Raw genomic sequence first — 15,340 nt, forward strand, 5'->3', positions numbered from 1 at the left:
GAGAGGCAGACAGAGGAGAGCAATGCAGCAAGAGGAGGCAGAGGCAGGAGGGGGGAACACAGCCACGAGCCAGGACAGCCAGTCCCGCTGGAAGAGGCACAAAGGACTCTCCCCTCCAGGTTCCAGGAGGGTCTCAGCCTTGTCACCACCTTGGTTTTGGACTTATAGCCTCTAGGACTGTGAGACGATACACTATTCCAGCAACAGCAGCAATACTTCGTAGAGCAGCCATAGGAAACCAAGACAGAAGGAAATGAGGGGACGGAAAACCTTTTTCCATACATGTGTGTTGATGGTGACTTTTGTAGAGGGATAGACATTATATTAAAAAAAAAAAAGATAGGAAGTCATTGTTTTGGATATACAGGAATTCCAAGTGGCCCCAAAACACGCATAAGACAATTGGGGGAGCCTGGTAGGCTGCAGTCCATGGGGTCGCTGAGGGTCGGACACGACTGAGCGACTTCACTCTCTGTTCTCACTTTCATGCATTGGAGAAGGAAATGGCAACCCACTCCAGTGTTCTTGCCTGGAGAATCCCAGGGACGGGGGAGCCTGGTGGGCTGCCGTCTATGGGGTCACACAGAGTCGGACACGACTGAAGCGACTTAGCAGCAGCAGCAGCAGCAGCAGCATATTCTAAGTAACACAACATTGTAAAGCAACAAAACACCAATAAAAATTAACAAAAGATAAATAAGTAAAAAATTTTTTAAAAACCTAACACTGTAAAGCAACTATACTCTAGTAAAAGCTATTTTAAAATAAATTAAATTTAAAAAAATAAAATAAAAGCATATCCTATTAGCAACAAAGTTTAGCCTCAGCCTAGAGCGGGGACGATCCCAACTTTACTGTGATGAGCTGGTTAGCCTGGTGTTCATTATTTTTGCTAATAAAGCGCCAAGAACAAGGGTTGTCCAAGGGGTGCTAGTGGTAAGGAACCTGCCTGCCAATGCAAGAGACATAAGAGACATGGGTTCGACCCCTGGGTGGGGAAAATCCCCTGGAGAAAGAAATGGTAACCCACTCTAGTACTTTTGTCTGGGGAAATCCCATGGACAGAGGAGGCTGGAGAGCTGCAGTCCACAGGGTTGCAAAGGGCTGGACACGACTGAAGCAACTTAGCATGCACAACAAGGGTTGCCAAGGACTAGACAGTCAATACTTACAGCTTTGTGAGCTGCAAGGTGTCTGCTGTGAACACTCAACTCGGCTATTACCACAAGAGCAGTCACAGACAAGATGTAAACAATCGGAGCTGGGGTGTTTCAATAAAGCTTTATCGTCAAAAACAGGATGTGGGCCAGGTCTGGCCTGAGGGTGGAAGCTTGTGAACCCTGACCAAGAGGATGGGAATCTGGCACCTTCTGCCTTTCACTCATCCAATTACTCCAATAATTTTTAGAGCTAAGCTTAGAATGTGCCAGAACCTGGTGTGGGCAGTAAGAGACTCTGCAGGGAAACAGATGAAGCCCTAGCACCCTCATACAACATGAGCTCCCTATAGGCAGGGAGGCTTGCCCTCTGTTACAAACTGCATCCCCCACATACATATTCTGAAGCCCTAATATCCACTGTGACTGTATCTGCAGACAGGGCCCTTAGAAGTTGTTATTGTTTAGTCACTAAGTCGTGTCCAATTCTTTGTGACCCCCATGGACTGTAGCCCGCCAGGCTCCTCTGTCCACAGGATTCTTCAGGCAAGAATACTGGAGTGGGTTGCCATTCCCTTCTCCAGGGGATCTTCCCAACCCAGGGATCAAACCCAGGTCTCCGCACTGTAGGCAGATTCTTTACCAGCTGAGCTACCAGGGAAGCCCAGGCTGTAATCAGTTAAAGGAGCTCATAAGGACAGGGCTCTAATCTAATAGGACTGGTGTCCTTATTAGAGAAGACACCAGAGCTCTCTCTCTCTCTCCCCAAACTCAAAAAAAAGGCCACGTGAGGATACAGTGAGATGGCTGTGTCCAAGCCAGGAGGAGAGCCCTCACCAGGAGCTGACCCTGCCAGCACGCTGAGCTCGGACTTGCAGCCTCCAGGACCATGAGAAGATACACGCCTGATGCTAGTCGCCCAGCCTGCGGCATGTGGTTATGGCTGCCAAGCCAACTCAGAGCCCCTCTGTGTTCACAGACGGGAACTCCCCAGGCCCATCACAGGGCTTGCCACATGCTAAGTGTTCCATAAACACTCTGAATTCCTACGACGGAGGGAGGGGACATCACCACCCAAGCAACTCCAAACACCAGGTCTTCAGAGCCGCTACTGTCCCGGGGCCCACCCCGAGAACACTCACTCATCATATTTCACGTGATAGATAATGTCGTCCTCTGGCTCTGAGCTGGAGCTGCTGGGCTGGTCGTGAGCCTGAGCCTTCCTTGTCACCCTGATGACCTTGGCCTCGAACCACGCGCCCATATTTGTGTCCCTCGCATCCACGTACTCGCCGACCTGCCGGGGAAGGAAGCTCTCATTTGGCCTTGGGGAAATCTGAGAAGGGTCATGGTCTTAAGGGGAGGAGGGCAGCGGATCAGAACTTAAGACGGCCCCTGCGAGGACCACAGGGAAGATACTCGCAGGTCCAGTTACAGGGTTCTGCTTTAGGGGTGGAGAAGGAACCCCTGAGCACTGATGTTTCCACCAAGGGACTGTGAGGACATAGGGCAGGATGAGGGGGCTGTCCAGCCACGGGGATCAGGGGCTGCATGGGGACAGCGATGCATGAGCCCCACCTTGTAGAGGCCCAGCTCCGTCTCGTCACACTCGTCCTCGTCTGCCTTTCCTTCTGGCTCGTTGGCGGCCTCGCCGCTGTTGGAGGACTTGTCCGACTCGCTCTGGGCCAGGCCGCAGCCGGAGTCTGTGTCCGAGAGCTCAGAGTCCCTCTCCTTGCTGCCACCGCTACTGCTGGGAACAGGGACGGGCAGCACAAGGCTCTGCCGGACCAGGAGCTGGATGGTGTCGTTCAGGCGGACGTCGTAGTCAAACAGCGTGTGGCCGTCCTCCATCTGCAGGGATGCAGGCCAAGGTCACCAGGCGAGGGAGCTCACTGGGGGGTTGGGAGGGTGATGGACCACACCCGCCCTGGCTGAGGCCTGCCAGCTCCCAGGGACAAGGTCACCTGAAGCCCTCTCCAATGAGGACGCCGGCTGCTACACGGGGGGTGTCCCCAGAAGCGTGTGGCCTAACCCCGCTGGGCCATGGCCACACATCAGGTATCGGGGGCGGTTTCAATACTTTATGTCGTTTGGAACTTTTGTTACAGTCAACAAGCACTGCCTGTACCCCTGGCTCTCAGGGAGAGTGACCTGCCCCCGGGACGATGCTGCAGGGACATTTCTGGTTGTCTTGACAAGGTGGGGGTGCTGGGAATGCTCAGGACGGCCCCCAGAGAGAACACCTTTCTGTTATTTCCACCCACGCTAGGCACTCACTGACGGGGAGGCTAGGAGCCAGCAGGGCTCTATGATCCATTGGCACCGGGCGACTCACCAGGTACGTGAAGGGGTTTGGCTTCAGAGCACATCCCTAGGGCACGAAAGTCTTTGCTGGGAGTTACCTTTCCGTGAGCAACTGCCCCAGAGCACCCCACCAACACCCAACAAGGACCCTCAGCCCTCGGGATCCAGAACACCCTGAAGCAGGCTCTGCTGATCTCTGATTGCTCTGGAGGGGTGGAGCAGGGGGCTATCATGGACACCACAGGAGCAGCTCCCTGCCCCCCACCCTCTGGATGCTGGGAGCAGCCCAGCTGTGACAACCACAGAGGGCGTCCAACATCACCCAGAGTCCTCTGGTTCAGAAGCAGTGCCCTCAAGAAAGGAAGGACAGGACCTCCCTGGTGGCTCATGGTAAAGAATCCACCTGCCAACGCAGGGTTCGGTCCCTGGGAAGATCCCATGTGCCTCAGAGCAACTAAGCCCGTGCGCCACAACTACTGAGCCTTCGTTCCTAGAGCCCTGCTCCTCAAAAGAAGCCACAGCAACGAAGCCAGAGCTCCGCAGCTAGAGAATAGCTGCCTCTCGCCCCAACTAGAGAAAAGGCCGTGTAGCAATGAAGACCCAGCACAGCCAAGACAACTAAATTTTTTTAAAAAGAAACAAAAGGAAGAACACGCAAAAGTCAACTTTCCCTCCTTCCCAATTTTTAACCGGAAGCTGCTGGCTCAAAGGGCCGATTGCCATTAATATGCAAACAGCACCTGGGGTCACGGGGAGGGCACGTTCCAGGTAGTGGTTGTTAATCCTTATTCATCACAAACCTGGGAACAGGATGGCTGAGAATCCCTCTCCCCCAGAAAGGCACGTGTGAACACACTTGCTGCAGAGGCCACCGGGGGCCCCCTGAAGCCCACCCTGCACAGCCGGGCCCATGCTGCCTGCTCACCCAAAGCCCAGCAAGAGCCTCTGATAAGCCTTGCCCTGCCTGGCTGCCACGGCGGGTCAGAGAGTGAGACAGCGCCAACCCTCCTACACGGGGTGACGGCAGGAGAGGGGACACACACGCGTTGTCACAGCCCAGGGTCCACAGACTGACGGGCAGACCAACAACACACTGAGGTCATCCTCACGCTGGGATGTTACTGATCCCTAAAAAGGAGAGAAGGGACATCCCTGGCAGGCCAGTGGTTAAGACTCTGCATTTTCACTGCAGGGGGCACAGGTTCAATTCCTGGTCGGTGAACTAAGATCCCCAAGCCACATGGCAAGGCCAAAATGAAAAAGTCAACATAGGTTTCTCAGTTATACCAAATGCGCTATCTGGCAGGAGACAGGTGGTGGGGTGGGGGCACAGAGAGTATGAGAAATCTCTGTACCTTCCTCTTAAATCTGTGAACCTAAAACTGCTCTAAAAACTAAAGTTTATCAGTTTTTTTTAAAAAATGGTGGAGAAATGTGTGTCCCCAGCATCATTATGACAAGGAAACCAGTAGAACGTCATTAAAATGTCATTAAAAAGGATGATGAGGAGAGGCAGGCACCTGGTGCCCAGCACCTGCACAGTTAGGCAGACCCCCCTCACCACTGTGGACAGTAAACACCCCGACCCTGATCATCCTCTCTGTGGGGAGGTGGAGCAGAATTCCTGCTGCCCCAACTTGATGTCAGGAACCCCCCTAGTTGTGACAACTGATGTCTCCAGACACTGCCCAGAGCCCCAACAGGGCCAAACAGCCCCTAGGGAGAACCACTGAGCTAGACACAGGTAGCCTGGTGCTTACCATGCTCAGGGAAGCATCATTTGCCAGCCAAGCAGCGGCTCATTCCTGGAGACACAGGACACAGCTGCACATGACAGCTAAATGCAGGAGAGTAGAGGCACTTCCCACACACATCAGGGGAAGCAAGGGTGGTTTCAGAGGACGAGAACTAATAAACGGAAACGCCAGAACGGGGGAGAGGCAGTGGGACCAGTAGGGGCATGTGGTCGGACTTCTGTCTTACAAGGAGCACCAGGATGGAGGCCCAGCGGCAGCCAGGGTGGCAGAGCTGGGGGCGGGAGCAGAAAGGCAGCTGGGAGTGCGCAGGGCAAGCGGGCTGGGGGGAAGATCAGGACCTGACTGAGGGCTGCAGCTAAAGGCGGCAGGAGGAATACTGATGGGGCCATCTGTGATGGGTCAGGAAGCTAGATGGACGGGAGGGGCCCACACACACAGACCCAGACCCAGACAGACAGACAGACAGACAGACACACACACACACACACACACACACACACACACACACCCCACCCCACCCCCCTGGTACAAGAGTGCAGCAGGCAGAGGTGCAATCAGGCGGGCTGGGCACTGGGGAGGCTGCACGCTGGGCCACGCTAGCCTGGGGCTCCACCTCCAGGATGGAATGCAGACTGGTCTGACAGCTTCAGAGGACCACTTCTGGAAGGTTCCAGACAGGCCCCGCAGTGGGCAGGAAGGTGCTTGCACAACCACTTGCTATGATGAAAGGGTGTGTGTCGGATGCCCCCCTCCCCAACCCTGCTAGCCTCAAGTTGTACACAGCAGGGAGTGGGGCTGGACCCAGTGAGGATATGGACACGCCAAGCCCGGGGTTTCTTCAAAGATCCTAAAACTCCAACTGAGGCTAACAGCGTTGATAAAAGCTATACAAGGGACTTCCCTGCCTGTCCTGTGGTTAAGACGCCAAGCTTCCAACGCAGAGAGCATGGGTTCAGCTCCTGGTGGAGAAACTAAGATCCCATATGCCACGAGGCAATAACTGAAAAAAAAGGCAAAATTAACACACAGTTTAAATCCCTGGTGGCTCAGATGGTAAAGACTCTGCCTGCAATGCAGGAGACTCAGGTTTAATCCCTGGGTTAGGAAAATCCCCTGAAAGAAATGGCCACCAACTCCAATTATTTTTTCCTGGAAAATTCCATGGACAGAGAAGTTTGGTGGGCTGCAGTTCATGGGATCGCAAAGAGTTGGACAGGACTGAATGACATTTCAACACAACGTTGTAACACCACTGATAATCAACTATACTGGAATAAAATAATTTTTTAGAAAATTCAAAAAATGAAAGCTATTCAAACTGAATGGCAAGCTGGATCTTAGGTTGCAGATTCTCATGTTAAAAATTAAACATGCAGTCAGAATCCTGTACAACCAGAATGGCAGGTGAAAATCCCTTAAGCTGCCTGGGGTGGTAGTGTAGTCGCTCAGTTGTGTCCAGCTGTGTACAACCCCATGGACTGCAGCCCGCCAGGCTCCTCTGTCCATGGGATTTCCAAGGCAAGAACAGCGGAATGGGTTGCTATTTCCTTCTCCAGGGGATCTTCCTGACCTAGGGATCAAACCCAAGTCTCCTGCATTGTAGGCAGGTTCTTTACCACTGAGCCACCAGGGATTAAACTGCTTGTAGTAAAACACAAGACACGTGGTCTGGGGCACATTCAGGTGTAAAGGCCAAGCTGCCGGCGGCATTTAGATCACATCCCTCTTTTAAACCAGAAGCTTCCTGGACTTGGGGAATTCTGGGCATGCACATGGCAGTAAATGAAATCAACACAGAGGCCATCTGACAACAGAGCTTCCTCCCAGAAGCCTAGATTCAGAGCTGCCCACTTTCTGTCCCCCTGGGGCACTGAGGGGACACTTTTGAGGTATGAGTGCTGCTCAGAGCACAGGAAATACATGACCCTGGGTCTGGCAGGGGGTGGTTCTCCTGGACTGGGGAGAGGTGGAGAGGTCATAAACCAGACCACGGCGTGTGAACCTCTGGTCAAGAGGGACCTCCAACAGGAAGAGGCCAGGAGCCTCTATAAAGACCCTTCCTGCAGCTGTAGTCCCTCCCAGCCCCCACAGTCCCATCTAAGACTCCAGGCCTCCCCAGCAACGTGGGGTTCAGGCCAGACAGACAGATGGACAGACAGAGATGGGGGAAGGAGGAAAAGGCATGATTCAGGCCATAGCAGAGGAACACGCTTCCCGCTATGCGGGGGAGAGGTGGGTGTACAGGCATGACCCAGACTGTCCACCAATCAGTCCTGACAAGTGAACTCTGCCCTATGACCACCCCCGCCGCCAGCCACAGCCCAGGTCATGCCCTGGAGTGGCATTTCCATTTCGGGGGTCTGTGAGGCCCAGGCTACCTACCCTGTCAAGACACTGTGATGTCACTGGCCAGCCTCACGACCTTGCAGGGGCATGGAGCCTGTGCAGCGTGGGCTGACGCCACCATTCCGATGCCTAAAGAAACATACATGTGTGTTTTCTCTTGCTCCGTGGGGTTGCAGAGTTGGACACGACTGAGCAACTGAATAACAACAAATTTTTCTCCAATTCCGAATTCTAACAGGACAAAAACTGATAGACATGATCCACGTCCACAATGCTCTCTGTGGTCCTCCATTGCTTTGAGGGGTGGAAGCGGTGCTGAGTCCAAACAGTGTGACACCCAGGCCCTGGAGGGACACCTGCAGCACTCACCGCGCCCTGGGTACTCAGTCCAGCACATCCCACAGCACAACCCGGATCTGCACCCCGGGAGGAAGCCTGCATGTAACTGCCACACCTCAGCCAGCGGGACAGTTCCCACTAACCGTTTGGTAAATAAAGTTCTACCAGGACTCAAATTAGGACATGCCCACTCCTTTGGGCTCTGGATCTATTCCTGGCTTCAATGGCAGAGGTGAGTGGACAGACTGCCCAGCCGCAAATGGTTTCCACTGGGTCCTTAACAGAGTTTGCTAAACCCCAACCTGAAGGGTGTGTCTCCAGCTGCGGGGAGGGTGTTAGAGGGAGAAGGAAGGAAGGGACCTTCCCTCCTGTAGCCAGAAGGACAGGTCTCAGCAAGGGGCTGTCCAATTTACCGCATGACTCTGTCCTTTGGGAAAAGGGGCAGACCTTCAGAGAAGGCCCAGCAGGGCAGGGCCATCTGGCGGGGCACTGCGACAAGAGTGACCCTCAGAAGGCCACTCCCAGGATGCCATTTCACCTGATCCTTCAGACAGCCCTCCTATAGTAAATCACCGATTAAATAATTAGTTCTCGTCTCAGCTGGGAGCAACTTTGCCCCCAGGGGGTACTTGGCAATGTCTGGGGACCCTGTGGACTTTATGACTCGGGGGGGATAAGGGGGTGCTCCTGGCTTCAAGTGAGCGGGACCGAGATGCTGCTCCACTCCGCATACTGCTGGGGGATGAATCCCCCATGGAGGACGATCAGGCCCTGACGTCAGCAGTGCCCAAGGGGAGGTCCTGCACTAAATGATTTATTGCCCCTTTACTGTGAACCAGGAGGGAAGCTCAGCCCCCACCGCGCATCCGTGACCTCACTGAATCCCACCAAGTACATGTTGTGAGCCCACAGTTAGCCGCATCTGACTGCACAGCACAGACTGCCCCCGGCCAGAAAAACTGGTGAGGCACTTGGGACAATTAGGCCCAAGCATTGCGCCTGAGCACCATTAGCAGCACCATCAATGACAGCTATTGTGATTTTTCTGGGCAGCCAAAAAAAAGACAAAGAAAGAAGCACCAGACGCCTCTCACCCTTGCCCAGGCTGGGCCAGCCGCCCGGGGTCCCTTCCCCCATCCAGCTCCCTGCATTTCCGCCAATCAAACGACATAACCGCCAACCTATTCAGCCTAAGCTAGCTCGCCACGGGACCCTCCCATATCCTGAAGACAGACTCTGCTTGGTTCTGCTTTATTGGCTCGAGTGACCTTACCGCAGACTTGGGACTGCATGCAACGCCCTGTTTCTTTAAAAAAAAGCGGGGGAGGGAAGGAATCTCGGACACTCTCTAGAACGTTCTATTAAAACAACAGCTCTCTCACACCCGCTGGAGGCTGCACGGCCTCCTACGGTGATTAGCCCAGTCTGTTTGCAGACCTGACTTGCTTCAAGGTGTCTTTGTGCCCCACTCGCCTGGCACTGTCCACACCTCCCTGAGACCGGGCCACTTCCTGGTCGCGCAACCCTGGGGAAATTGCATCACTCTGAGGCCTGGCTTCCTCACCCGGAAGACAGAACTGACTACGCATTGGCCCAGTTGAGCATGGGGAAAGGGATGAACAGCGGTTAGAGGAGGTTACTCAGGAACAAGGAACCTTCTGAGATCTTCAAAAGCGGCACTATGAGAAGACAGACAGACAAACAAACCTAAGGATTAAAGGTACACTGCTTATCATCAGGCTTTAAAACTCACACAGGCAATACCAAGACTTTGGTATGGATCAGTTGCCATGTTGCCCATGCAGGAAGAGAGGGGTTTGGTTACACGAATGTACGCATTGGTCAACATGCCAAACCATCTGCTTAGGATGTATTTCTCACTGTATGCAAATTTCCTCAGAAGAAACAGGAGCTACAAACAAACACTGTACTTAAGGACTGGCCGGCTGGAGGGTCTACTGGTGACATGAACTGGAACTTTCTCTGCAATGCATCTCCCAAAATAAGATGGGCTGGTGGACGGACAGAGGCAAAGACAGCTGTGTGATGTCAGTGATAAAAGCCACGGGTAGGTGTTTAGGCGTTCATGGCTCTTTCGACTTCTCTGCATGTTTTTGAATGTAAAAATTAAAGTGCATGGCGCCCAAGCCCACAGCAGGCATTCAGAAATAGTCACTGCCTTCAATGTAAGGATTCGATCCTATCTGCCTTTGCATGATGCCACGAACTGTTTAGCCCGTGCCCATGGGAGGTCTTCAGAAATTCAGCAGAAGGACCTTTTGCTGAACACAAAGACTGGGGGGGCAAACTGTAATTAGTATGGACGTCCCCAAAAATGAGCCTCTGTTGGAGGTAGCAGCAAAGAGGCTCCGCTCCCCAGAGACCGCATCCCAGGGAAGCGCCACTCCCAGCCCTGCCTTTTCTCCAGCCGCACAGCGCACGTGACCACAGTGAGTAAGTTCCCCAGCTTCCCTTCCCCAAGCGGGGCACGTTAACTCAGATTGTTAAGACATTCGAGTCCTCATATCTCCCACAGGAAGGAGGCGAGAGGTCTCAGAGGGCGCCTTGAGCCCAAGAAATTAATCATCAGGTCTCATTTCCAGGAGACAGGCAGGATCCTCCCAGCCCCTTAAAAAAAAAAAAAAACTCCTGGCCAGGCGGACAGCATCTATTTTTCAATTTAAACACCAGATGGCGGCAGCATCCAGTTTAAGACATGACAACAACAAAGTCAGAGCCCAAAGGAACACTTTTATTCCTGGGTAGTCTCTATACCGAGGTCACCAAGGTCCCTACAGGCCACTTGCCTTCCAAGGTGGCCCCAGCAGACAGGAAGGACACTTTCCGTGGGACCATCTTCTCCCACTCAGGGACACCCCAACATAGCCTGGCCTACGGTCCCCTCTGAAGACACCAAGAATGAAAACTCCCAGGGGTGTCACTAGAGAAAGCATCTCCAAAGTGGGCAGCTGATAAAGCCAAGGGGTGGGGGGCATTTTCAAGGGCTACAGGGGGCTGTGGTGGGGAATCTCGAAGAAAGGGAACAGGGCCAGCTGAGCCCACGCAAAGCACAAACCCCCATTCAGGGGCAGCCCCACCGCCTCCGCCAGGGAGGAGGCCCAGGAGTGGCGGAAATTCCTGATTAACAAGCACCGTCTCTGACTCTGAATAAGCTGATCCCAATTTCTAGAAAACCCCATGGGGGTCGGAAAATAGTAAGGTGCTAACCAACCGTAGACCTTTGGTGTGTGTTTCAAAGAAAAATCTGGTCTCTTCCGTCCGGGTGTCTGAGTATTGATTCTAGGCTCTTCCTTGAAATTCATCAGCCCTCCAACGGCCACCTCCAACTTCTTTTTTCTAGAAATTATTTTGAGGGGAGCGTCCACAAAAGGGAGGGCTGGGAGTTTAAAAGACCTCCAAACGCAACAGATTTGAGTGCCCGGCTGCCCGCCTGGAGTGTCAGTCTAGGAGTCGAGCCTTTGTTCCTCGCTCAGGCACTGGAGGTTTCTGTGGAGAAGCAGACCGGACGAGGGGGGTGGGGGGGGGGGGTGGAGTGTGTGTGCCCTGCCTGGATGAGGCAAGAACAAAGGTGCTGGGCAGGCAGGCGGGCAGCCTGCAGAGCGAGTTTACCTGCTTGCCCCGGTAGAAAAGCCTCTGCAGGCCTGGCTCCACGTGGAATAGCTCCTGGATCTTCTTTCTCAGCTCCTCCACCTTGGTCAGCCTAGACAAGGAGTCCACGGTGTGGGCCACCTTTCCATCCATGGTGCGAACCTGGATCCACATGGTGCCTGCTGGTGCTGCGAGGATAAGGGAGCGAGACCCCTGGTCAGTTCTGCCGTCAATACCACCACCATGGCCGTGCCATATTCGGGTCATCCTTGCTATTGTCCAGACGGTGGACACCAGGTAACTCTCGGAATGCCCTCCCAGCCCCTTATTCCCTATAGCCTGCCACAGCTGGCCCAGGCCCCAGGCCCTGAATTAAGAGATAATGCATTAATGAGTAGCACTGGTGGAGGATTAAGGAGGGACGGGAAATTAGGGGAGAGTAAAAGACACCTTGGGCTACTCAGTCAACGAACCCTGCCTTTCACAGGGGGGAAAAAAAAAAACAAACCACATACCAGGATTTAAAGGAAAAGGGCACACAGTCAAAGGGCCGAGCTTGTTCATTCATTCATTCATTCATTCCTTGGATGAACACTGACGCGAGAGGGAAACCCAGAAGTCCCGCTCGGGTTGGAACTTACGAAGTCCCAGGGAACTCAACTAAGTGGGACCGAAGGGGAAGGAACCCACTCGAGACCCGGGAGCCCGGGACTCCGGGTGCCCGCGGACCCCCACCGCACCCCAACCCCGCGCGCGCGCGCTTGCGCGACGCGGCGGGCCCCGCTGTGGCCATGGCAACCGGCCGCCCCGTCCCGGCCACCCCGCGCGGGCAGCGCTACTCACTTCTGCCCCACGACCGCTCGGAGCTCCAGCCTGCGTTTCCCGGACCCCGACGCACGGCCCCGGAGCCCCTCTTGTTCTCTCGCTCGCCAGCGCGGGCCACGCCAGCGAGCCCACGCCCACCCCCACCGCCGGGACGGCCAAAGGGCCCGCGCGCCAGGTCCCGCCCCCTTCACTTGAGCCGCCTCACTGATTGGCTCCACCGCGGTCGGCCGCCCCGCCCTGTTCGCTCCTCATTGGCCCATACGCGCCTGGAGAACTAAGGGCGCGCGAAATCGGGCTCGGGCGCGACAATTGAATCGCGGGGCGCCCCGCGCGCAGGCGCGGAGCCTGACATCCTCCCCCGCGGCTTGCCGGGCCCTCCCCCACCGAGCCGGCGCGACCCCCGCGGGGCGCCTAGGATGTTCCGCTCGCCCCTGCCAGAGCCTGGGCTTCCGGGGCGACTTCTAAGGGTCGGCAGGGTGGTGGGCAAAGCCGGAGACCGCGTGTAGGGTAGCCCTGGCGCGGGGGAAATGTACTCCCGTGCTGGCAGAGCGTCCCGGAAAGTTTTGCAAAGTCAAGGCGCCGGGTGCGCCGAGTCCGGCCCGCCTCCCCCCGTCCGCGCCTTGGCCCGGGCTGACACCCCAAACGGCCTGACCGCTCACGATCCACTCGCCTGCTTGCGCTCTGGCCCTTCTGAGGATGGCAGAGGAGCCGCGTGTGTGGCCAGGACCCTGCGCAGACGTGCGTGCGATCCCGAGCGCCCGGACGGCCACCACTGCCCGCTGCGCTGCCAGCTGCTCTGATTTTTTTCCCGCGAAAACTTGGCGTTTGGGAGTTGCGGGGCCACAGGAGGCCGCGCCGGGGGCGGGCGCCTGCCTGGTGATTGGCCGCCTCAATGGCGGGAAGCGAGAAAGGGGGTGGGGGGCGCCCCCGCCTCTGTCCACCCCCACCCCCTGCCCAGCGGGCCACGGCCCCGCCCAGCCCTGCGCGCTCTGCTGGGCTCGCCCAGCGTGCAACGGGGCCGGTGGCGGGACCTGGGCCCCCTCATCATGGGTGCTCTCCATGAACCCTAGGGATCACCCCCAGGGTAGACACCCCTGACCTCCTAAGTCTGTCCTTCAGCCCCTCTTACCAGGCATGCACTGACCAGTTGGGCAGGAAGACTGGAATCTGTAAATTATGCAGGAGAATTTGGGGGTATCTCCCAAGAGACCTCCTGCACCCCGATGACGGGCCTGGTCGCCCCAGCTCCGTTTCCTTGCGCCAAGGCCCTCCAGCGCTCCCCACCCTACCCACCCGCAGGGCTTGTTTGCTGGTTTTTCCCGCCTCCTTTTCCCGCCTTCTCCTGGCTGTCCAGGCGGGCAGGGCTGCCCTCCCCCCTTCGCCCTGCCTGCTCTGCTCTGACCAGTCCTGCCGGGCACACAGTGACCCATTCTGGGCACCTACAAAATGCCTGAACAGGGTGTTCAGAGCTGGGGGCCCAAAAGTGGGCAAGGCCCACCCTGTTGGTGGTCTCCGAGAGGTTAAATTCTTATCTGGGGAGACCAGCAAGAAATGAATCAATAAAGCAAATCATTTCAGATACCACACTACCATGAAGACAGAACAAGAGCTGGAGAGTGACCAGCAGCCATGTGGGAGGGCGGGGAGAGGAGGCACTCTGGTTGAGGTGGAGAGGTGGGCCTCTCTGGGCACATGACATTTGAGCTGAGATCTGAGATGAGAAACCCCGAGGACAGACGGATCGAGGCGGAAAGAGCAAATGCAGAGGCCGGAAAAGGCTTAGAAATGGACAGAGAGCTGGGCAGATGCAGTGAAAGGGAGGGCGGGCGGGAGCGGATGAGGTCAGAGGGGTGTCATGTAAGACCTCACAGGCCACCAGGAGGACTTTGGTCTTTCTCTGGAGAGCAGTGGATAGAGTGGGAGGGCTGTGAGCTAAAAACCGACGCGCTCCGATGTGTGTTTTCACAAGGTTTCTCTGGCCACACACAGAGTTCCTTCTATCTTGGCTCTGGTATTTCTGCTTTTACTTCTCCCAGCGGTAGACAGACGAACGGCCCCCAAAGATGTCCGCATCTTAATCCCTGGGGTCTGTGAATATCATACCTTCCATGGCAAAAAGGGACTCAGCAGATGGGATTAAACTAAAGATTGTCAGATGGGGAGATTATCCTACATTATCTGGGCTGGCCCAGTGTCATCATGAGAATGAACGTGAAGTCACTCAGTCATGTCCGACTCTTTGTGACCCCGTGGTCTGTAACCTACCAGGCTCCTCCACCCATGGGATTTTCAAGGCAAGAATACTGGAGTGGGTTGTCGTTTCTCCAGGGGATCTTCCTGACCCAGGGATTGAACCCAGGTCTCCCGCATTGCAGGCAGACGCTTTACCGGCTGAGCCACCAGGGAAGCCATCATGAGGGGCCTAGTAAATGAAAAAGAGTGGCGAGAGGATCAAGTCAGAGAAGTGAGAATGGAAACAGAGGATGGAACGATGATAGCAAAAGGCAAAGGATATGGGAAACCTCTAGAAACTGGAAAAGACAAGGGACAAATTCTTTCCTAGAATTCTAGAACGTAATCCTGCCAACACCTTGACTTTAGCTCCATTTCATGCTTCGGACCTCCCGAACTGTAAGAGAACTCAGTTGTCTTGTTTGAAAGCATGGAATTTGTGGACATTTGTTACAGCAGCCATAGGAATACACTCCAATCACAAAGTCAAGATGCTCCTATTAATTTTCCCTCACTTTCAGGATTTCACCAACACAGCTGAATGCGTTTATCAAAACTAAGCCATCAGCTACGTGGCAACCATGTTGTAGACGTGAGCAGGTAGCCAGGCCTCCCCAACCTTGTGTGGCAGGTGAGGTCTTCCATACTGACAACATCTCTGCCAAGAACCTAGCCCATTCCTGGCAAGAGCATAGCCTCTCTTTGTGCCTGCTGTCAAAATTCAGCATGGCTGAAAAAGAAATAGACCCTATATTCCCTGTGTACATTTGG

The 15,340-nt window shown here is 55.0% G+C and overlaps 1 protein-coding gene across 3 annotated transcripts in view; it reads right to left on the reverse strand.

Annotated features, from left to right (window-relative positions):
- UHRF1 (ubiquitin like with PHD and ring finger domains 1) overlaps nucleotides 1-13,228 on the reverse strand; it is a 35,647-nt gene extending 22,419 nt beyond the window's left edge. The window contains exons 1-4 of one of the 3 annotated variants that reach the window (XM_069591427.1): nucleotides 13,008-13,228; nucleotides 11,534-11,700; nucleotides 2,736-3,008; nucleotides 2,300-2,454 (exon numbers count right to left, since the gene is read on the reverse strand). In XM_069591427.1, the coding sequence (XP_069447528.1) occupies nucleotides 2,300-2,454; nucleotides 2,736-3,008; nucleotides 11,534-11,686 (581 nt within the window). In that variant the 5' untranslated portion in view covers nucleotides 11,687-11,700; nucleotides 13,008-13,228. Of the gene's footprint in view, nucleotides 1-2,299; nucleotides 2,455-2,735; nucleotides 3,009-11,533; nucleotides 11,716-12,355; nucleotides 12,525-13,007 lie in introns of those variants that run through there. The other 2 variants (XM_069591429.1, XM_069591426.1) reach the window with 2 other exon arrangements.
- Nucleotides 13,229-15,340: the final 2,112 nt, after the last annotated feature.

This window comes from Ovis canadensis, chromosome 5, assembly GCF_042477335.2.
Source record: "Ovis canadensis isolate MfBH-ARS-UI-01 breed Bighorn chromosome 5, ARS-UI_OviCan_v2, whole genome shotgun sequence".
NCBI lineage: Eukaryota > Metazoa > Chordata > Mammalia > Artiodactyla > Bovidae > Ovis > Ovis canadensis.